A 23550-nucleotide genomic window follows, 5' to 3' on the forward strand; every position below is an offset into this window, starting at 1 on the left:
AATGTATATTTTATTTATTTATTTGACAGACAGAGATCACAAGTAGGTAGAAAAGCAGACAGAGCAAGAGATGGGGAAGCAGGCTCCCTGCTGAGCAGAGAGCCTGATGTGGAGCTCAATCCCAGGACCCTGAGATCATGACCTGAGCTGAAGGCGGAAGCTTAACCCACTGAGCCACCCAGGCGCCCCCACAAAGGCCTCCTTTTTAAAGGTGATGTGGAGGATGACTGGTGCAGATGGATGAGTCTTGACAAGGTATCTGCATCAAGAGGCAGATGGAAGAGCAGAAAAGGGCTCGTCTCAGAAGGTGAGAGGCATTCGTAGATCAGATAGCTCCTGCCCTTTTAGAGAGTTACTATTTACAACTGCAGCTGGGAAAAGCAGTAATGGCTGGTTCACTTACCCGCAGAATCGGGGCTGTAGAGGCTGGCCGCTGCCGCGATGGGTCCCGGTGGGTGGATGGCACTCGCTGAGGACCTCTGACTCGCAATCAGGATCCTGCTTTTTGCAGATGGTAAACGGGACATTGCACCCAATCCCAACTGGGGCTTAAGGAGCATGGCTGACCGATAGAAAGTTGGCGGAACTTCATAATGAGTATAGGAAGGAGAGCAAAATTCTTCTTTTCCGGGCCGTTCTGTAACCTATGATAAATGAGCAGAAGCTTAATCAGAGAAGTTCCCATCCCAGGATGAGTATGGAACACGGTCCGGGGACCAAGGCGCCAGCAATGGCCACTCCACACCGCTGAGTTGCTCTGCCACTGATGACTTACCTTCTCTGGGCTCCGGGGTCTTCAGCTCTAAGTTAACAATACAACCGGATGATCTCGCAGCTCTCTTCCCATTCTAAAGCATTATGAATCCACATTTCACTGGGAAAACAACTCACTGTACATGATTTTTAAATCTGATTGCTACAAAATCATTGTGGTTTGGCCAAGTAGTCAGTCTATAAATACATAATTTCAGTGAAGCAAGGAAATAGTTCAGCCAATGTCCATAGATTATGAAAGTCTAAGGAGCAAGGGCACAATATTTACAGTAACCTACTCTTAAGAAAAGTAGCTGAAACTTACCAATTTCTGTTAGGTCTTTACCAGACTATTTAGGAAATAAAATATGCATTGTGAATGTGCGAGAAAAGGCTGCTTGGAAGAATAAAGCAGTTGATGGAAAAATATGTTTTCAGGCCTCTACAATTTGTTTACTAATTAAAAACGAGAGACTGTTAATCACCTCATCTGTCCTCCCTAGGAAGGTGGGGTGTCCACGAATGTTTGATAAGTTTCACTACAGTGGAAGTCCCAGGACAGAATCTTGTTGACTGCTAGAATGGTGCCTAGTACGTGAAGTTAATAAATACTTATTCAACAAAGGAATCATGTTTCCATTCTTACCTAAATTTAATAATGCAACAATCCCATTACATTTCCCTATAGTTAACAGTCTGGGCTAGAACACAACCTATATGCCTTTTATATGTATGTAATTCTGTATTAACAAAGACTGTTCATATTATCAGTCTTTCTTCATATTAAAAATGAAAAAAAATGAGGCAACTAAATAATTTTTATTTCCTTTAAGTTTAAAAAAATATAGTGCCAGAGGCTATGAACGAAAAGATAAATCTGTGAACTCTGCTCTATATCATAATACATTTCATGTGTCAAACGTTTATCCATTCAGGAACCACAAGCATTTAACAATATTCTTTAATAGGGGCTATAAAGCTTTGATCTAAGCTGCTGAAGAGAAAAACTCCTAATTTGATACTCTTTTAATGTTGAAACAGATACAAAGTTTTTCCCTAAAACCAACATTATTGAAACAAAAGATTAGACCTTTAAAGTTTTATCATAATCACAGTGTAACCCATGCACGATTGCTCTAGTAGATAGGCTGAATTCAGGCCACAGCAAATTATATTCCTGTGAAAGACATTCTATTTCTGCTCTCTGGTAAGACTTTCACCATTCCCTGCTTACCCTCTTACTATCAACCTTTGGCTTTTCTATTGTACTTTGTTCCTCTAATTTTTTTTGTTGTAGTTTCTAAAATTCTGGTGCCACTGCTCATTGCTTCTAGTACATTCTCTCAGGAAGAAAGGATCTCTATCCCACAGCTGTCAGGTTCCCAGGACTGCAATGTGCTGATGTCAGTAATTATTCAGTTCTTGGAAACTGGGGAGTAAAAAAACCATCATGCTGTGTCACTCAAAATGACCTTAATGATTTCAGCCACTTCATTGCCTGTCACTTTGTTGGGTAGTTTGTCTCTGATGAGATGTAACAAGTTCTTCATGAAGGTGAAAAGTATGCCTAATTTGTGTGTTTTTGACAAGACAAAGAAATCTACCAAAAACTTCACACTCGTTTCTTTCATCTTTATTGACAGAATATAACAGGTGTCACAGCATGCCTAGCGCTTCACCCCAAATGATTTTTTTCCCTCCTTCTCTAATGGAGTATTTTTAGAGAAATAATTTGAAAGCAAGCTAAAAGATCCTTGTAATTTCAAACTCCTAAAATCAATCAAGGTATACAAACAAGTTCTTAGCAGAACCAAGAACTTAGTTATTAGGCAGATTGAGTCCTTAGTAGATTGTCCTAGGTCATATGTGTCCTGTCCTGCTTTCAGTGTGTTCGGCTGGACTGGGCAGACACACGGTAAATGAGAAGGCTTATTTGAGAAGCCACAGAGAACCCATTGGGAGAGCTACTGGGAGAGAATTTGTGACAATCTGGCTAGGTCACGGTACGCAGATATTTGGTCAAAGATTATTCTAGATGTTTATGTTTTAAAGAAGAGATGAGCATTTATTTTTATATATATATTTTAAAAGATTTATTTATTTATTTGACAGAGAGAGAGAGAGATCATAAGCAGGCAGAGAGGCAGGCGGAGAGAGGGGGAAGCAGGCTCCCTGCTGAGCAAACAGCCTGATGTGGGGCTCAATCTCGCGATCCTGGAATTATGACCCGAGCTGAAGGCTTAACCCACTGAGCCATCCAGTTGCCCCGAGATGAGCATTTAAATCAGCAAGTCTTGAATAAAGCCAGTTATTCTTCATTATGTGGGTGGGTCTCACCTAATCAGCTGAATGCCTTAATGGAAAAAGACGGACCTCCCTTAAAGAAGACAGAAATCTGCCAGCAGGTGGCCTTTGAACTTGAACTGCACCTCTTCCCTACCCACCCTGCATACTTTGGACTGGCCAGCCTCCACAACTGCACAGGTCAATTCTTTCAAGTCTGGATAGATACTTACATGATACATACATATGTCCCTCTATTATGGGAGTAGGAAAGGAGATCAGCCCAATCAGATATCTGTATGTTGCAAGTAAATGACCTCACCCCTGACCTCTCACCCCTTCCCCCCTCTTCCTTACACCAAAAATGCAAAGGGATTATTGAAGGCATCAGTAGGAAAAAATGCCCCAGAGACTTCAGGATAGGTGCAAGCAGAAAACAGTCTAAACCAGGAAGACACCTCGCCTTCCCTGAGACACATATTTTATCATCCTGCCATGAGCAGATCCAAGACAATCTTCAAACCCACTTCTGGAAGCTCTAAATGCCTGTATTATTCCTGTCGATGAAGAAAGGACACCCTCTCTTAGAAGAGCCTTTCCTGGGGCACCTGGGTGGTTCAGTGGGTTAAAGCCTCTGCCTTCGGTTCAGATCATGATCCCAGGGTCCTGGGATCGAGCCCCGCATCGGGCTCTCTGCTCATTGGGAAGCCTGCTTCCTCCTCTCTCTCTCTGCCTGCCTCTCTGCCTACTTATGATCTGTCTGTCAAATAAATAAATAACAATCTTAAAAAAAAAAAAACAACAAAGCAATAAAAAAAGAAGAGCCTTTCTTCTGATTTCTTCATTTCTACTAATGCTAACCAGCAAGAATCCGTCAATAATGATGAAAGAGTCTGGAGCCGGTTTGGGTCTGTACTGTTAAGACTTTCTCATTTATTAAAAAGATACATGATTTCTACAATTAAAAAATACTTTCGTGGCAACTAATTAGAAATGTGTTCTTTCCCGTGAGACTGGGTGAAGACATCCTGTGGTAAGATGGGGTTCACTGGCAGGGAGGGTGGCTTTGGGATCTCCTGGCATCAAGCCTGAACACAGGAAGGGGACCCACTGGGTTTCCTCAAGTTACAGCTCTAGGAGCAACGGCCAAGGGCCAGTCTATTGATTGAAAGAGGATTACGACAGAAATTAGGTGGATAAGGTTTTAGAAATTTGAGAAAGACATTAACCAAGCTCAGAGACTGATGTATAAGAGCAGATGGAAATCTGTCCACTGCTGGTGAGAGACCATGGCCTAGGGCCAAACTCTTTATGTCCTTTGGCAAGAACATCCTCTCGCTACAGACCTCAGACCTCTGTGTGAGAAGTGCACCTAAAACAGGATAGCACACAGTCCTGAAGAGCAAAATGAGCCCTTGCTGCAAAGACTGGACCCCTAGTCTCTCTAACTGGCATTCCCTCTGCAGAGATGTGTGGAAGGAAGCCTCTCCAGCAGGCCCAGAGTCAGAAGACAGTGAGTGAGCTGTGCGATTCAGAGCTAGCAGCCTGCCCCAGGGCAGAACAGACGGTCAGCTGCTGGGACACCTGGTCAGTGCTAGCCTTGGTCAAGATCAGCTGCTTTAGAATAGATTCACCTCTTTTGTTGTGCTAGAGACAACTTCCACTCTGAGCTGTACATTTATAAATATGTCAATATACTCAGTCAACCTGAGGTCTAATTTTAGATTGAGACTTTCTATTTCTAAGAAGCTCTGATCAACTTTTGTTTGGACCCAACATACATGAGTTCATAATTCAGCCATTATTCAACATTTTCTGACCACATCATTATGTCAAGCAGTGTTCTAAATTCTGGGGATCCAGCAGAGAACAACAACAAAAAACCAAAATAAAACAAACAAAAAACCCCAGAAAGACATCCCTCTTCTCATGGATTTTACATTCTAGCTGATGCAGCAAAACCAGGAAAAGTATATATGCCTGATGGAGATAAGCACTAAGAAGAAACTAAACCAGAGAAAGGCATCTCAGGGAAGGCAAGGTGTCTCTCCAAGGAAGTGATATTTGAACAGAGAGAAAAAGTAAAGGAGTCAGCCACTGGGATGTCTGGAAGTAAAACTCCAGGCAGAGGGAGGTGCAAAGACCCCGAGGCACCAGAGGAAGAGAGGGTGAGCGGAGGAAGGAGAAGAGGTTGGGGAGGTTAGGAGACAGACTGAGTCCATCTTAAAAGCGGAGCCAGTCTACATACTTAAGCCTGTGTTCTGAGCTGGCCTGGGCAGACCTGAAGGATGTTAGGGAGAGAAGTGATCTGACCCAGCTTTTACCTGATCACTCTGGCTGCCATGAGGAGATTGGTTCAGGAGGCAAATGTGCTTTCTGAGCTCTGAGAGGAACTCACCATTGCACACAGAAATGGGGATAGCACAGTGACAGAACTGGGAGGGCGAGAAGAGCACCTCAGCACTGCCCTTCTTTTCTGTGGCTTTAGCTGAGTTACTCAAATCCCTCCAAAACTGCTTCTTCATGTATACAACGACAAAAACTGTAATCCTAACCTCCAGAAAATCACTCTAAGGACTAGTGAAGATTGATAAAGATGAAATGTTATGTTATGTAGGCTCAAGGCATAGTAGGTACTCAACTAAATGTTAGTTATAATCATCATTTTGACTCAAAACAAAGAGCCCAGGCCTAACTCAGTATTTGCTATTCACTGTGGTTTTCCCATGTACAAAAATGTGAGATTCTCCCATAAGGAAAATATTCCCCCTGAGAGGATGAAGTCAGACCAATTTGAACAATATATTTATTTTGGCCTTGTCCTCCCCTTGATCTGGCTTATAAAAGACTTATGCTGACTTGTTTAAACATGGAAGCCAATTGAAATGCACACTTATCTAACCTCTCATGTATTATGCTGAGTGGAATTCAAATGAGTCTCCTTAGATGTTAGCTACATCCCATCATGACCGTCAAGCTCTTCTGGTAAAAAATGCCCACTTGGCTACAAACTCTTCTAGTTAAGACATCCAGTTCTGTGCACGTGTGTCCATCAAAATCCGCAATTTGCCAAGAGAGGATATTCTGTTTTCACAGTTCACACTGAAAATGTATAACAAACTTTACAGTGTTTGACTGAAAGGTCACATCACAATGACATTCTCTTACCTCCTGCAAAAACTTTTCACTCATTTGACTGAAATGGTGTCCTGGGGGCTTGATCCCGGACACCATCAACCCAGAACTGAAGACCCGCGGCTTTTGCAAGTCTGGCTTGTACTTCTCGTAGAGGCTGGCAGGTGGCTTCAGCTCACTGCCTGCCACCTTCTCCTCTTTGGGAAGAGGCATGGTACATGTGGGCGGAGCGTAAGGAAGCCCCACCGGGAGCAGCGAGGTGTCCACCTGGCCAAGGGCCTGAGGACTCCTCCTGATGTAGGTGATGATCTTGGGCCTCACGTGCTTGGGCTTAGGCAGAACGACGGGCTTGGGTTCTGTCCTTTCTTCTGTTTTTTCACCCTGGTGGTTCTCCATCCCTTCCCGTGAGGAAGGGGTGTCCTCAGAATGTGGGAACACAGGCTCGGGGATCCCAGGGGCGCAGGTGCTCTTGTCAGGCACTTTTGGGGAGGTGTCCAACAACCGCGCATTATCGGTGGGGGGCGCGGCCGCCGAGGGTGACCGGGCATCTGCACCTAATGCGCCTGAGTCCTCAACACTGCTACTAGGTGGTGGAGGCTGGTGGGTCACATTCACAGTTGTCTCTGGGTGGAGGGGTGCCGAGCCACTGAGAAGAGCACCTGCTCCCCCTGGGGTACTTTCAGTCTTTGCTGCATTTTCTAGGAGGTTCCTATCTTCTGCAACAGATGTAGTGGTCTCTTTGCTGCCCCCTACTTCCGAGCTGCTGCTCTGAGGGCTGAGGGGTTCAGGGACCCCCGTGTTGCTCTGTCCAATGGAAGGATGGGAGGTACAAACCGCTGTGCTGTCCATGTCCCCACTGACCAGTGCGCCATCCTCACTGACGCCTGGGGGCCTGCTGTCAGGTGGCTCATAAGGAATAAAAGGTACACGCGCATCACCTGCTGAAATGCCAGCAGATGCCACTTCGCCCAACTTCCTAGCTGCACCTGATGACATTTTGCCAGTGGGCTGCTTCTCGGCTCCCCAGGAAGCAGGGCCTTGTGCAGGGGTGGTCGGAAGAGAAGCCTCCTCGCCTACGTGGATGGCTCTCTTGTCCTGCTCGCTGCTGCCTCTTCCCACACCAGTGTGGTGGCCACTGCCCTGGGACAGGACAAGGGCCCTGGGGACGGCCTCCTGCTGTGCTTTCCCAGTTGGCTCCTTCCTCTCGAGGGGTAACATGCTCCCTTCCTTGGGGCATCCCAGACTGGCCTGGATTGACTTGAGCTCCTGCCCAGCCTTGGGTGGGACCAATTTCAGCTCTGGCTTGAGCTCTCCCTTTCCTGGACCTAACTGTGCTTCTGGCTTACTCAAGACTCCCTTCAGGGCTGAAGCTGAATCTGGCCGGGGCTCTGGAGGGGCGGAATGTGATGTGCTCCCGTTGCTAACTTCTGGTCCATGCCCCCCCACCATCTGGGTCTCTGAGAGGGCAGTCTCCTTGGTTGCTGAGGTAGATGGTTTAGGATGACGTATGCTCTTTCCCTCCGAGGTGCTGTCTACTCGAAGAACAGTTGCCCCTGGAGAGGGGGCGATGCACATCCTCTGCGGCCCCTCCCCGCTCCTGGGCTCAGGACGTGGGGCTTCAGGGGAGTCGAGGGGCATGGGCTGCAGACGCTGCCAGGCCACACTCCCGCCACGCTCCCTCGTGGACCCGTCCATGACCATAGCAGGGCTGCCTGCTCTTTCCAAAGAATGCCTTCGCAATTCCTCATTGTCAAGGGTCTTTGCCAACTTATCCTTAGGAGCATGGCGGGGAAGGTCAGTGTCCCTTGTAGCCAAAACCTCAGGACTGGCCTCTGCCATAACGTTCCTCCAACTTGACAGACTTGGTCCCTGAACACTGCGAGGGGTCTGTAGGATATCTGCACCTCTCTCCACTGTGTGCTCTTCATTGAGTCCTCCATGGACAGTCGAGGAATATTTAAAGTCTTTCAGGCTGGCAGGGCCAGCCTGCGATCCTTTCCCAAAGCCCTGAATTTGGTGGAATTCCTTATTGAAATGGGTACTGTTCTCTGGCTCGCTTGAATTTGCATTTCCAATTTCATCTGCCCGGTCATGTGTCTCAGACTCATCATGAGAGGAACTGACCTCCAACATGATTTGATTGGCATTTGTATCTCCCAGACTTAGGATACTCTCATTATTATTTTTCACTCCATTTCTGTTGTCCCGCAACTGAGCATAACATGATTTCTTTGGAGCCACTGGGACGCTCATTTTCAGCCCTTCAGTGGGGGCTGCTGGCCATGCAGTCCTACTTAATGGAAAGGGGCTTCCTTCAAGCTGCTATTTGATTAACAGGAAATTGTCAAGCTGCTTGTTGCCTCCTGACAATGTCACGTTGCCATACTACTTTAATCATTTTCAGAGCGGTCTTAAAACCAAGCATTGTCTTGACATACAGGGGATGACTTATCTGTTAGGTTCCTGCCGAATGAGAGCCAATTAGTCCATACGACCTAGAGAGAAATAAAAATAAAATCGCGTTGTTGGCACTGACAAATAGAGATTCTCAGGAGAAAAAAAACATGGAAAATACAGATTTATTCATCACTTTCATATTATTATTTCACTCACTCAGCCCATAAATTTCTCAAAAACCTTTCCAATCAGGTGCCTGCTGGCCAAATATAGGGAAATTAAAACATAAAAATGATTAATGTCAGAAATGTGTTATAAAACATATTAAATCTTAAATTCAAATTTTAAAAATCCACAGGTTCATACTGAGACTGATCAAAAAGGCTGGAGGAGAAGAAAAAGCCCTTCTTCACAGAATAATACCAACTAACATGAGAAAAACCATATAGTTAATGAAAAAAAAATCACCATTTTGCAATCACCAAAGTAATCATTATCTTGCAACCAATGGTCGCTAAAAAACATCATGTGAAAGATGGTTGGGGAATAGCATATTCACAGAACCTTAAGGTACCATTCTCCAGATTGTTTTTATTTATTTTTGAGAGAGAGAAAGAGTGTGGGTGCATGTGAGCTGGGGGTGGGGAGAAGCAGAGGAAGTGGGAGAGAGAGAATCGGAAGCAGGCTCTAAGCTCACCATGCAGCCCAATGCAGGGCTCAATCCTATGACACCAAGATCATGACCTAAGCCAAAACTAAGAGTCAGACACTCAAGTGACTGAGCCATCCAGGCACCCCAAGGTTACTTTATTTCTTACAAAAAGATAATGTTATCTTTATAATGGAGAAATCTGGTAGATCCCTCCCTTAACCAAGTGATCAAGTTTAACACCCTTGACGGAAACTGATCTCATGTGCTCCTGATTTTAGGTAGTTCTCAGGGCCTCACAACACCTATCTGGTATTCTTGCTATAAACATTCAACCTCAATTTAATCAGAGGAAATAATCAGGCAAATTTAAATTGATGGACATTTTACAAAATAACTGGCCTAAACCTACCTGCAAAATGCCAGTGTGTATCTGCATATAATGTGTGCTCCCTGACTGGATCTTAGATTTAAAAAAAAAAAAAAAAGAGTTAGGAGTGCCTGGGTAGCTTAGTCAGTTAAACATCCAACTCTTGACTCTGGCTCAGGTCATGATCTTGGGGTGGTGAGAGCAAGTCCTGCATCGGGCTCCACACTCAGTATGGAAATCTTAAGATTCTCTGTCTTCCTCTCCCTTTGCCTTCCCCACTCCACCCCCACTCTCTTTCCCTGTCTCTCTCTCTCTCTCTCAAAAAAAAAAATAGTTAGCAAAGGACATGATTGGGACAATTAGAGATTTAATATGTATTGTATATTAGGTTAAGGTATTTGATCAGTGTTAACTTTCTTAGATGTATAACAGTATTGTGAATGTATCAGAGATCTTCTTTGACCTTGGAAGAGACATGCTTTTAAATACGACATGCCTTTAGACATGGCACATGGTAAATTACTCTCCAATGGTTCAGCAAAGAGAAAAGTGTGTGTGTGTGTGTGTGTGTGTGTGTGTGTGTGTGAGAGAGAGAGAGAGAGAGAGAGGGAGAGAGAATGGAACTGTGCCAAAAAATTTGCAAACTTAGGCACCCCACTCTACAAAACCTGTAACTGTTCTACAGGTTTGAAAATGTTCAAAGTAAGAATTTGCAGGAAATCTGATCCTAGCCTTCAGGGCCTGCATGATCCAGACCCTATACATCTTCCCAGCCGCACCCCCTACTACTCATTTTCTTACTCTACAGGCTACAGGTACACTGTCTTCATCCTTCACATTACCGGGCACCTCCCTTCCATTTCTTCCATACTCTCCCATCTACACAGAATGGGGACTCTTCTCCCAACATTATCTAACTCCTTTGTGGTCTTAAGTTTACAGTATGAATACCTCTTCCTCCAGGAAGCCTTCCTGACCCACTAGAACAGATTAGGTCCTTCTATGACAAACTGTCACAACATCCTATATTTTTACTTAAAAAAAACCAAAAAACTTCTAAATGTGTTAGACACTGAAGAAAATATTGTTCAGCCCCTAGCATATGCATTAGGTACTTCATATGTATTTGTAGCATGAATGAATGAATATATGAATGAGTGATGAAGATCAAGGTTATTTCTGCCCTCAAAGAGCTTCAAATCTAATAAGAGTATTTCAGTTTTGATCAAAGTAGATTCATGGATCATCAGTAAATCACTCAATTCAAGGCTAACATGGGTCTATGTATCACTGTAAGTGCCTTTTATTAGGCACTGGGGATGGGAGAGTTGAAAAGTAACAAGGTTCTGCTCCATCCCCAATTCCCCCAGGGGGGATTCAAATTAAAGTCTCCCATACCTTCCTCTTCATCCATAAAAACACACATGAATACATATGTACACACTACCTGGAAGATGGCTGTTATGTTTCTGCTGAATTAGGTTACATGGCAACCCACCTGTCTCCCTTCATCACTGTTTACTATGTAACTTCATCTATTCAAAAGATTACATGTGCATGCATACAAACATACATATTCATGTATATACAGACACATACATACATACGAATGGATGCGACCCAGAGAATGACATCACAAACCCGAGAACAGGACTGAAAAATCACAATATGCAGCTCCTTCCATGCTATTCTCCAGCCCAGCCCCCTCATCTCCTAATGTGATCTTTCATTTGACACCCTACCATTGGCATCCCCCAGAACCTCAGCTGATAAAGCGTTTTCTTTCATTTCTTTTGCATCTACTATATAAGCATGTACTTTTGACATAAATGAGATCATTTCCTACAAGCTGGGGTTTTGTGTGTTTTATATGCCCCCTTCCCCTCTCACCCCAAGACACATTAACATCCTGATGTGGATTTTTCTATTCTCTTCCCCACATCCGTCTAATCCTTCCCAAACACACACACCCACACACACACGAAGGCGTTTTTGTTGCCTGCCATACTGCTCCTCTGTTCCTTTCCTGTGGCACTGTCTCCATCCTCCCTCCTCTGCCTTCATCCCTGTCTCTCACATTCCTCTTGTCCTTCTCTGGCTTCTTCCAGGCCTATCTTCAGTAAGCCAGGGGTGCCCTGGGTCCAGCCCCACCACGATACAGCCCTCCGGCCTAACAAAGATGCTCATACTCTGATTGCGGCCTCAGTTCTCCGACACAGAAGGGATTCTCCGTGAACCTATCTTTATTTCTTTATTCAAGTTAAAAAGTGTTTTCCTTGAAGATACACATATCCTCTGGGCACAGATATAAAAAGCATGCAGGCAAATCAATAAGACAGCAGTTTAAAAGTATGCTCTCTGGATCAGAAAGCAGGTATCCCAGGAAGCCAGGGAGAGCAAGAAATCCCACAAACATGGGCCATCCTCAGAAAGGTAGTGTCTCTCATTCTCTGTGGGCGGAATTATAAGCATGAGACCAAGAGCCCTCAGGTTTGAATTATCAAGGCTGGGGGAAAAAAAAGAAATGAATTCTTCTCAACAATGATAAACAAAACCAGAGTATGGTACACAGCAATCCACAACGTGATTGTTAGATAATAACAAATAGGTGTCAAATCCCTGTCTTGCTAGAAAGAGCTGTATTTTAATTTTTAAGGAATTACATAATAGATACTTTTTTGTCAGTGAGCAGCAAACGTTACTGAATGGTAAGGGAGTGGAAAGCTAGAACCGCCTAGGGGCCAAGTATTGTTCTCAGTTAGAATATATATTTGTAAATTTTTTTTTTTTTTTTTTTTTTAAGATTTTTTATTTATTTATTTGACAGAGAGAAATTACAAGTATACTGAGAGGCAGGCAGAGAGAGAGAGAGAAGGAAGCAGGCTCCCTGCTGAGCAGAGAGCCCGATGCGGGACTCGATCCCAGGACCCTGAGATCATGACCTGAGCCGAAGGCAGCGGCTTAACCCACTGAGCCACCCAGGCGCCCCTATATTTGTAAATTTTAATTTAAATTTTAAATTATAATTTTATTTAGTCTTTAATTTTAAGGTAGACTATTTAATCTTTGTAATGGCCTCCAGAGACAGACCTTAACATTCCCTTGCTTTTTCCTTTCTTTCTGGGTAAGGACATGAAAGCAAAGAGAGGATAACATTTCCAAGGTCACTGAGCCAAGAAATGGCAGGACAGGGACTGAGACAGGAAAAGTAAAATCCATGCAGAAAGTGGAAGCTTTAAAAGGAAAAGCTGGGGCACCTGGGTGGCTCAGTGGGTTAAAGCCTCTGCCTTTGGCTCAGGTCATGATCCCAGAGTCCTGGGATTGAGCCTCATATAGAGCCCCACATCAGGCTCTCTGCTCAGCAGGGAGCCTGCTTCCTCCTTTCTCTCTCTCTGCCTGACTCTCTGCCTACTTTTGATCTCTGTCAAATAAATAAATAAAGTATTTAAAAAAAAAAAAAAGAAACAACCATTCAGGTATCTGTAAAGAGCTACTATGTTCCCTTCCTCCTCCAAACTGATTCTCCTTATTAAAGAACTTAGATTCTTCCAACTGTTGGAGCAGGTTTAAGAGACTCCCACCATCTAAATGTACACCTTCCAAAGCCTAGATACTCACAGCTGCATACAGTACTCCAGCTCTAGGGGAAAAGTCCAGGGTCTTGGGAAAGCAAGATCTTCGCTCACCTGGTCATACCTCTAACCACATGATCTAAGAGTGGCCTTTCCATGGAAAGGCCACATGAATCACCCTGTTAATTCCATATCATCAGTTAAAATGCCAAAGTACCATATGAGTCACCAATAAACTACAGAGACTCAATCCTAGAAATCTGTAACTGGCTTTATGGAGGACCATGAATTTATGGAATTTCATCTTGTTGGTCCAGGTTCACTGTTCTATCCTATTTAAAATTTGGGGGGCCCATCCTTAATTTTTGATCCAAAATATGTGCTATCCATTCTGTTTTCAGACTCTGAAGAAGTCCTGGTGCCCTCCTGATTATCATTCATTTCACTGATACCAATGTCAGCAAAATAGGGCAGGGGACAAAGCAGCAACACCTGGCACCAGGGAGAAGTCATTCCGTGATGGTCCTCATCTGCTGATAAGCATTCAAGGGGCACGTTCACACAGGCACCATTCCACCCACTGGGCCTGGCAGTTACTACCCATTCCCACGTTGCCCATGAGATGTTCTAAGAGGAGAAACTTCTAATGTGTTGTTGAAATAACTATAATGTTGCCTCTCCTCCAACAGAGAAGGAGAATAGACACAAGTGAAGAAATCTACTGCAGGGTGTTCTACACATTATTCAGTGTTCTCCCTGAGGATCACTGTTCATTTTTCTCGGTACTCATAACTCAACAGTTACCAGTGCTCTTTAAAATCCAACATGAGCTCCCCATCAGGTTCACCAGGATGTAGTTTCAGCACTACATTGTCCCATTGCCAACAAACAAAATGAATTTTTCCGTCTTTATCAATCAGTCATGGTTGTAGCTCTCCCCAGCTCACAGTCTCCCCTGATGGGTTTGACCATCTCATCCAGAACTCATTCGGTTGATGCATTTACATTTCTGAATCATTAAGTGAACTAAAACATTGTCATGCTCCTATGCAATCTCTTCATCCAGCTTGCACTTCAATTTCCTGTTACCATGTTTGTTCTGCCCAGCACAGCAGGAAAGGCATTCTCAGATAAAGAGAAACTCAGTAGACCTCTGTGCCACCCACTAACACGATCAGGAGTGGCTGAATGACAAACTTCCCAGCCTGACATTCAAGGTCTGATGACTGCTGGGCCCATATATGCTTCCAGACTTAATCCCCCTTGCTCTTCTACTTAAAATTACACCCCCTACCCAAGAGCTTCACCTTCTGAGCTCAAAGACCACCTTCTCTGTGAAAACTTTCCTAAATTTTCCCTCTCCCCTCCTAAGAAGGTCAAGAGGCTAGGTACTGTGTCTCCATGCCATGAATCCCCAGATCTTTCCTTTTAGCACTATGAAACTATGCTTTTTAAATGATAGTTATATATACCCTATTTTTTTTATAGTTAAGTATGTCTTTTTATTAGATACATGTGACTTATTTTTATTATAGTTACATATGTATTACTAATTTCTTTATTAAGCTACGAGCTCACCAGCTGGGAGGTTAACAGCTCAGACACTTCTGCTTCCCGTGGGGTGTCTGGGACAGGCACACAGGACTCAGGCATTCGGGATGAAGCAATCTCTTCTCAACCAGAGCTCATGTTTAAATCACTTTCAGGAAAGCACAGGCTCTATTTTTTTTCCTTTTCAGTCTTCTAAGATGAAGATTCTAAGGCCACCCTTCCCAGCAAGTAACTGATTAGGTGCCCTCACCCCAGGAGGATGGTACCAGAATATTCAAGGGAGATTATGTAGAAAAATATACTCTGATCATCATTATCTGATTCATATTTGCTATAATATTTAATTTGAAAATAAAGTTTCAAAGGGGATTTTCGTGGTATTAAAAAGGGAGCTGGGTTTTAAAAGACTGTAAAACAGTGTTGCACAGCCTCCTTTAGCTGCCAGGTCTGCCACAGAATTCTGTATCAGTGTATGAATTTTCATATAAATATTCAAGTGCTGTGCCTCTGAATATAAATGCAATTCCATCCAACTTAATAAAATGTATCTGCCAAAGAAGCTCCAGCTGCAACTCCTACCATGTGATAAATTATCCTTCAGAACTTCAGGATACTGGAAAATATATTAAGATAGGGACCCAATATTTAACAGTAAATATAACAACAAGGCAAAATAGTCGAATTCCCAAATTTCAAATTTCAGTTGACATTTTTTATGGACCAGAGATTTGGGGTCTATAATGTTCCACCCACATTTAGTAGGTAATTTTATGTGAAATTACTTGCGAATACTTACAAAGTCAATGTATTCATCTGCTTTAGAAAGTTCATCTGCCTTTTCTGCAACTGTAATTGCTTAACAACAGCCAGGTTCTTGGTCCTATCATAAGGCTGTGTTTATTTTCAACAGGCACAGTATAGACATCCTAAAAGGTGATGCACAGCCGACCAAATGTGTTACAAATTGTTTCACTACAATGTGGTTACAGGTTGAATTACTGGTTGAGGAATGGTAAATATGTGTTTGGGGATGTTGTAGCTATCTGTGGTGCTGAATTCTGTGAAAGCACGCGGAATCATGTAACAATATAATAGCTCTCTGGAGCCTACTTTATTCTCCTTATCGATGTACATCACATGAGTAGTACATCACATTTTATTCTAATACAGAAACAAGACTATGCTCAGAAAGAATATGTATGTATTGGGGGGGGGTGTGTGGTAGCAGAGGCTATTTTATTTTTATTTTATTTCAGTAAAAAAAGAGTGAAGAAGAAAATACATATAAATGAATTGCTGCTATGTGCCCCTTTATAGAGATCCAAGAAAAGGGGCAACTTGACTTTTTGTAGGTTAGATCAATCATATATTTAAGCAAAACATTAAACTGATACCTAAGGATTCTCCAATAAAAACACTGCATCTTTCTCTACAATAAGCCTCATTTGCATCTGCCAACAAAAAGTATTCTTTTTTCCCCTTAAAAAATGAATTCTTCCCCTGCAGGACAGAATTTCACTCAGAAAATATAGGGTGTTCATTTCTTGCCTATTATGCTTAATAATTATTTCACTTTTTTTTTCCTTAGATGACATTTTTTCCAAAATGGAAAATGCTTACATTGCCAGTTATCAAAAAAATGGACCTTATATTAAAAAAGAAGTTAAATATATCAAAGTCCCTTACTCCCACTCTAAGAACAGAGTTTCTCATTCAGTACCCCAGATTTTTTTTAATACTCAGGGAATGAGTTCTATAACTCCAATTTTTCACTTTGCATGTCATGGATAACATCTTCACATAAATACATATACTAAATATTCTTTATCATTTTTTAAAATGGTCACTTTTGGGGCACCTGGGTGGCTCAGTGGGTTAGGCCTCTGCCTTCAACTCAAGTCATGATCTCAGGGTTCTGGGATTGAGCCCCACAGCGGGCTCTCTGCTCAGTGGGGAGCCTGCTTCCCCTTCTCTCTCTGCTTGCTTCTCTGCCTACTTGTGATCTCTCACTCTGTCAAATAAATAAATAAAATCTTTTTTTAAAATGGTGACTTTTACCATAATTTACAAGCAATCTCCCTGTTGTTTAGACTTTATTTTCACCTTTGCCTTTTAAAATAGTTTTTCACAGAAAATTAGTAAATGCTTATGTCTATTGAATCCCTTATTTTCCTAAGATCTATTCCTTTTCTTAATTTTTAAAATTCAATTAGCCAACACATAGTACAGCATTCATACAGTATTTTAATACACAACTCTGAGCTCCCTGAGGGGTTTTGTTCTGTTTACAGGTACATGTCCCGTGCCTAGATTATATGCCAGGGCCTGGCACTTATGGATGCCCTGTAATAAAATGAAGACATACGGCTCTCAAGAAAAAACGTCTCTGGGCGCCTGGGTGGCTCAGTGGGTTAAGCCGCTGCCTTCGGCTCAGGTCATGATCTCAGGGTCCTGGGATCGAGTCCCGCATCGGGCTCTCTGCTCAGCAGGGAGCCTGCTTCCTCCTCTCTCTCTCTCTGCCTGCCTCTCTGCCTACTTGTGATGTCTCTCTGTCAAATAAATAAATAAAATCTTTAAAAAAAATAAAAAAGAAAAAGAAAAAACGTCTCAGTGTTCAGTCTATCCCTCCCTTCCTATTTCCTGTTCCATCTCCTCTCTCTAAAAACTTTGTAACTACAATGACCAGATCACTTACCATTCAAATAGGGGCAATTTTTTCTTGCTTATGAATTTTTTCTTTTTTTTTAAAATTAAAATATTATTTATAAAAAGTGAAGTTCACTCTTCTTACCACACAGTTCTGCAATTTTGGCCAACGTATATCGTCCTGTGACCGCTACCAGCACAATCTGCGAGCTCTTAAAAACTCCCAAAGCCCTTGTGCAAGTCAACCATTCCATGATCCCCAGCCCCTGGCAACCAGTCAACTGATTTCTGTTCCTACGGTTTTCCTCTTCCAGAATGTCATTTAAACATAACTACACAGTATGCAGACTTTGTGTCTAGCTTCATCCGTGCATCTGAGATTCAACACGGAGCCTCGTCTGTCAGCAGTCGGTTCCTTTTCAGGGCTAAATAAGTTTCCATGCTCTGTACCACAGTTGGATAATCTGTTCTCCAGCTGAGGGACATCTGGATTATTTCCAGGTTTGGGCAACTACAAATAAAGATACTAGAGCATTCACATACAAGTGTTGGTGTGACACTGGACCCCTTTGGAGAACTCAAACATGCCAAACCACATAGAATGCCGTGACACCAACCGTAAGCCAGACACATAGTCGCCCTGTGGAGAACACACCTCTTGCCACCCAAGATTACCTGACCCTTGTGTTTATCTGTCTGTTTATTATCTGCCTCCCCTCATCCCATATAAGCTCTGGGAGAGCAGGCCCCTGCTCCTCTGTTCTCCACTCTACTCTAAAGCCTAGAGCAGTGGCTGGCACACAGGAAGGATTCAAAAGCATTTTTTAATTGGATATCGTTTGCTTAACATTTTCAACACTTGAACACCATTTACTGCTACCAGGTGCTGTTCTCAATGCTTTGTTGCATTTAGTCCAGAAAAAATCCTCTAACTAGATATCATCACCTCATTTTACTGATGGGGAAACTGAGGCAGGCGGAGGTGATATAACTTCTGAAAGTAAGTGGAAGGCTTGGGATCTGAAGCCCCGTCCATGTTCTTAAGCCACCATGCCACGCTTCTGTGGAATCATCAATTTTTGAAGTTGAAAGGCTAAAAAGAAAAGCCTTGTCATTTTATTACTTTACCTCTGGGAAGGTTACATTTCATATGCCATTTGCATTTCTTCTCTCACACTACATCTCTCCAGAGTGAAATTATTACAATTTTTCAAAGAAGATTCCATGTCCAGTGTGGAGCCCAATGTGGGGCCCAAACCCATGACCCTGGAATCAAGACCTGAGCTGAGATCAAGAGTTGGAAGCTTCACTGACTGAGCCACCCGGGCATCCTGAAGTGAAATTATTTTTAACAGTAAACGTGGGAGACAAGCTCTTTCCAGAATTCAGAATTCTAGAAATTCTCTCTAAAGAGAGAACAAGGTATTCATGTTTAAGGATCCGTTCCAGGGAATGAGGGCCACACAAAAGACCTCCTGGCCACCCCCTGCCTCCCAGTGCCCATCCCCAGCCCTCCCAAGCACTCCCCTTTCTGGATTATTAATGCCATCATCTACCTCCTTGCCAAAGATGGAAATCTAAAAGCTTCCTTGCCTGTTTCCCTTCACTCACACACCACCCATCACTGAGGGCTATCGGATAGACTTCCCAAGGTCTTTACCAACCCATCCACTTTTCTCTCTCTCTGCCACCACATCATCTCCTGCATCTGCCACTTACAAATCTCCTACCAGATCTCCTGGTTTCCAGTCTTGCTTCTCTAATGAGCCATTTCGCCTTCACAAGGCATCCAGAGTGATATGCTGGCATGTGAATGCTCATTTCACTGCCACAAAGCCCTCCCATGTCGTCCTCGCTTGGACTTGTGTGGCCCTGCATGGTCCTATGAAACCTACCCTCTCCCCACATTTCTGCCCGGCAGCCTGTCCGCAGCCTCTGCATGGCTCTTCCCTGCTTACACACTCCATGTCTGGCCCTCCACATGGCTGGACCCTTCTTATGTGTCAGGCTGGTCCTAAATGTGCCTCCCCAGACAGGCTTTCCATAAGATTCATCCTCTGCCCCCAGTTATAGTCCCTGCTTCTTCCACAGCCCACCTTAGTTATTCTACATGTTTCTTTGTTCAGTGTCTTCCTCTCCCAACAGGACATAAGCTCCATGCAATAAGGATCATATCCACCCTGCTCACCACGGATCCGCAACAACCAGGACAGTGTCCAACACACCGTAGGCACTCAACAAACACTGTTTGGTTATTAATATGATACCATAATGGAATCTTTTCTAACTTACTTAGCTCCCTGGGTGATGCCTTGCTGAGCATGTATCCATCACAGAATATCACTGAGTATTTGAGATGGAAAGAAACAGAGACATTAATTAGTTCAAACCTCTCGTTTTTACATGAGGAAGCTGCAGCCCAGAGAGACTTAGTCCAAGTCCACCAGTTGAGGCCTGTCACAGCCGTGTGGGGGCCAGGCTCCCCACGTCCACGCTAGCACTCGGCCCCCTTCTACAAACTGCAGCTTCCCCGAAACACGGGAGAGGAAGGTGAGAGAAAAAAGGCAACAGGGACAAGGATTCAAAGGGCTTTGAGACACATCCAACTGACTGAGCATCAGTTGATAAAAAACACAGGACAGGGAACAACAGGAAATAAAAGATAAGTAAAAGAAAGGTCCTAATCCTCAGAGAAACTGCGATCTTCTGAGGGAAAGGGGATACAATGTATACACAGCTAATAACAGTGCTATTAAAAGCAACGCAGGGTGTAATAAAATATGCTGTTAAAGACAAAACAAATTCTAAGCACCACGTAACAGCAAGAAGAAAGCAAAAATTTATAATGAGGGGCTGGAGAAAATTAGGTATTTGCCCCTTCTTCCAATTTATGAATGTATGCATGTGGGGTGTGTGTGTGTGTGTATGTGTGCGCGCGCACGCACGTGTGTAGATGGTTTGACAAAGACTCCAGCCAGCCACCAGACACACACATACACCAGAAGTGTTGTAGCATTCAAGGCCTGGGTTTTGGATGTGTAGATGATGCTGTAGATGATCCTCCAGTGACCCAGTTCTTTACCATCTCTTAACAGGTTTTCCCCCACTGGTGAAGAGCCAAGAAAAGGAAAGTTTCCAGCAATTGCACTACTAGGTATTTATCCAAAGGATACAAACATAGTGGTTCGAAAGGGCACCCTCACCCCAATGTTCATAGCAGCAATGTCCACAACAACTAACCTATGGAAAGAGTCCGGATCTCCATCATCAGGTAAATGGATAAAAAAGATGTGGGATGTGTGTGTGTGTGTGTGTGTGTGTGTGTGTGTAATTTTATGCAGCCATCAAAAAAATGAAATCTTGCCATTTGTAATGACATGATGGAACTACAGGGTATCACACTAAGTGAAATAAGATAATCAAAGAAAGACAATTATGTGATCTCACTCATATGTAAAAATTAAGAAACAAAACAGAGGGTCATAGGGGAAGGGAGGAAAAGATAAAATAAGATGAAATTGGGAGGGGGGGAGACAAACCACAAGAGACTCTTAACCATAGGAAATGAACTAAGGGTTGCAGGAGGGGAGGGTAAGAGAGAATGGGATGGGGCAACTGGGTGATGGGCATTAAGGAGGGCATGTGGTGTAATAAGCACTGGGTGTGATATGCAACTGCTCAATCACTGACCTCTACCTCTAAAACTAGTAATATACCATATGTTAATTAACTTAATTTAAATAAAATAAAATAAAAATAAAAATAAAAGAATTCCAAGTCTAAAGAAAAAGAAAGAAAAGAAAAGGCTTCTATGAAACTCCAATCTGGTTGCTCCAGAAAGGATTTCATGAGGAAAGGGGACAGAACAATAGCTGAAATGAAGCCAGGGGATTATCTATGGCTCTCCTATCTGCTTACTAGAAAAACAAGCTTATCTGTTCTGGTGAAGGAAGAAAATGCTGTCATCTAGTTTAAAAAACTGGCAGCTTCAAAAGGTAGCAAGAACAACTGAATCTGACTGTCAAGAGCTGGTGATAAATTCTCCCCTGTTCTTTGAGACTGCTGAGAAAAGCTGATATCCTGAAGACTAATATTCTATCTACAAAATACTAGATAGGTTCCAAATTCCTGCAATAACATTATTAGGTGCTTGTGTTTATTAATAGGAGACTAAAAAGAGACAGAGACATTAAATCTAGACATTAAATCAAATACTTTTGATTTAAGAAAATGGGAATATATTTGCATATAAGCATTTCCACTGGCATCCCAAGGGCTCAGTCAGACGAGGGTTTTTGTTATAGTCTTGCTGGAGGAATGTTTCAAATATCGAGTTCAAGTATACGCTTTCAGGGAATATGCTTTCTCCTCCAGTGGCTAATTGGCCTTTTAACACACACCTGGCTGCTTCACTGCCTGGCACCGGAAGGCAACTGAGGACCTACTCTTAGAGGATCTCTTCTTACTTACCTGCCCAAGTACTCGTGTAACACTCTGGTATTCCTTAATATATTTCTTGCTTCATTTCTAACCACAAATACCTTATGTGACTATTCTCCACAAACCCACTCCCTTCTTTCTTTCCTGCCACTAAATTTTATGGCCCAGTCTTCTTCTACAAGGTGGATGATGGGCCACTGACTTACAGGAGAATCCTTAAATCTACCTGAGCAGGTAGGATGAGAAGCTGATTCCTGGCAGGGTGTCGGGAGTATGGTTTGGCTTCATGGACTCTGAGAGGGCATGCAGCTACTTCCTCAAAATCCTCTGCTAGGTCCCACTCAAACCAGCATCTCCAAATGGGTTTATTTCAGATCAGTAAGCATGCTTGAGCTGTACATCCTAGACTCTCTCCTGCGTGTGTGGGTAGGCCCTGAGAACGGACATCAACATTCCTGACAGTGATGGTACATGACCCTCATTTATGTGCAGGACCGCAGCCTATATGCCTCGGATTGTCCGCTATCTGAAAGGAAGTGAGAAATCTAACTTCATCAGGGATAAAGTGAGAATCACCTCCAGCTCAAAAGCCCGCACCGGGTCACTGAAGATGGGGCTCTTTCAAATCATTTTCTTTCTGGAAAATGAATTTCTTCTTTCATCAGAAGCACATAACCCATCTTCTGTCATATGAACTAGATAGTTAGAAGGATAAGGCTAAAAACTTAACACCCTGATGCAGCCCAAGCAAAAGAAGTCTGCAAACAACCGGAGAGCAGATAAATGAACAGCATGGTGACCTGCAAAAAACTCCAACTGCACGAAAAGGTATTTACTTTCATGCTCCAGGGCTTTTTGTTCCATGTCTCTGTATTTTCATTAATTACGCTATGTAACAACAAGGCATTTTGGATCGCCATGCTCGGAATGTCTTTATCTTTAAAGCAGAGATAAAGAAATGAAGATAAGCAGAAAAGGAAAGAGTATATCACTTAGTTTGGAACCAATTTGGCCTAGAAATATGCAAGAGCAATGAATGATATGTGCAGGGAAGAATGAGTAGCTTTCCTATACAACTGAGATAAAGGAATGATATTGCTTTAGTTGACGTGATGGAATCCTCCATTTAGCAGAACTTGAAGAAAAATAGTAAAAAACAAAAACAAACCAAAAAACCCCACAAAAACAAGCAAACCCTTATATTCCCAACAAAATTCAAGATAGCTTTCTTTCAGAGTAACATGTCCATGTGTATTCAAACAGACCCAAACTATAATCCCAGGGTGGAAAATTGCCTTGCTGGCACTTCCGGGGTAAGGCACAGGCTTCATGCATCCTAAGGATCAAAACAGATAAATTTCATAAGCAACAAAAATCAAACATTCCCAGAAAGAACAAACTTGAATAAGCAGAATTTTAATGGGCATGTTTTTAAGATCTAAAGTCACAGTTTAGAAATTCACTGTTAAATAACATGAGATACGCCCAACTCTATTTCAATCCAAGACTTTCAAAGAAATGCCATTAAGTCTCATGCTTATCTTTCAAATAAAACTGCCAAGAAGCTACTCATTGATTCACAGTCACATCCTCTTCTATGTATGATCTGTGTGGCATGGAAAAGGGAGCAAAGTGTTAAAATGCCTTCCCTGATGCATGGTTCTGACAGCTTCCAGAAAAGTCCCTGGCCCAGTGTCCCTGGGCACTTCTCCTCTGACCTGGGCATCTCTCCAAGGCTGCAAAAGCAACCCAGA

At 43.0% G+C, this 23550-nt stretch overlaps 1 protein-coding gene across 2 annotated transcripts in view; it reads right to left on the minus strand.

The window, feature by feature from the left end:
* The window catches only part of MTUS2 (microtubule associated scaffold protein 2), a 576541-nt gene that overhangs the window by 378280 nt on the left and 174711 nt on the right, over window positions 1-23550 (minus strand). For both annotated transcript variants that reach the window (XM_032314531.1, XM_032314532.1), the window contains exons 3-4: window positions 6205-8666; window positions 404-644 (exon numbers count right to left, since the gene is read on the minus strand). In XM_032314531.1, the coding sequence (XP_032170422.1) occupies window positions 404-644; window positions 6205-8424 (2461 nt within the window). In that variant the 5' untranslated portion in view covers window positions 8425-8666. The remainder of the gene's footprint in view (window positions 1-403; window positions 645-6204; window positions 8667-23550) is intronic.

The sequence above is a fragment of the Mustela erminea genome, chromosome 15 (genome assembly GCF_009829155.1).
Source record: "Mustela erminea isolate mMusErm1 chromosome 15, mMusErm1.Pri, whole genome shotgun sequence".
Lineage (NCBI taxonomy): Eukaryota > Metazoa > Chordata > Mammalia > Carnivora > Mustelidae > Mustela > Mustela erminea.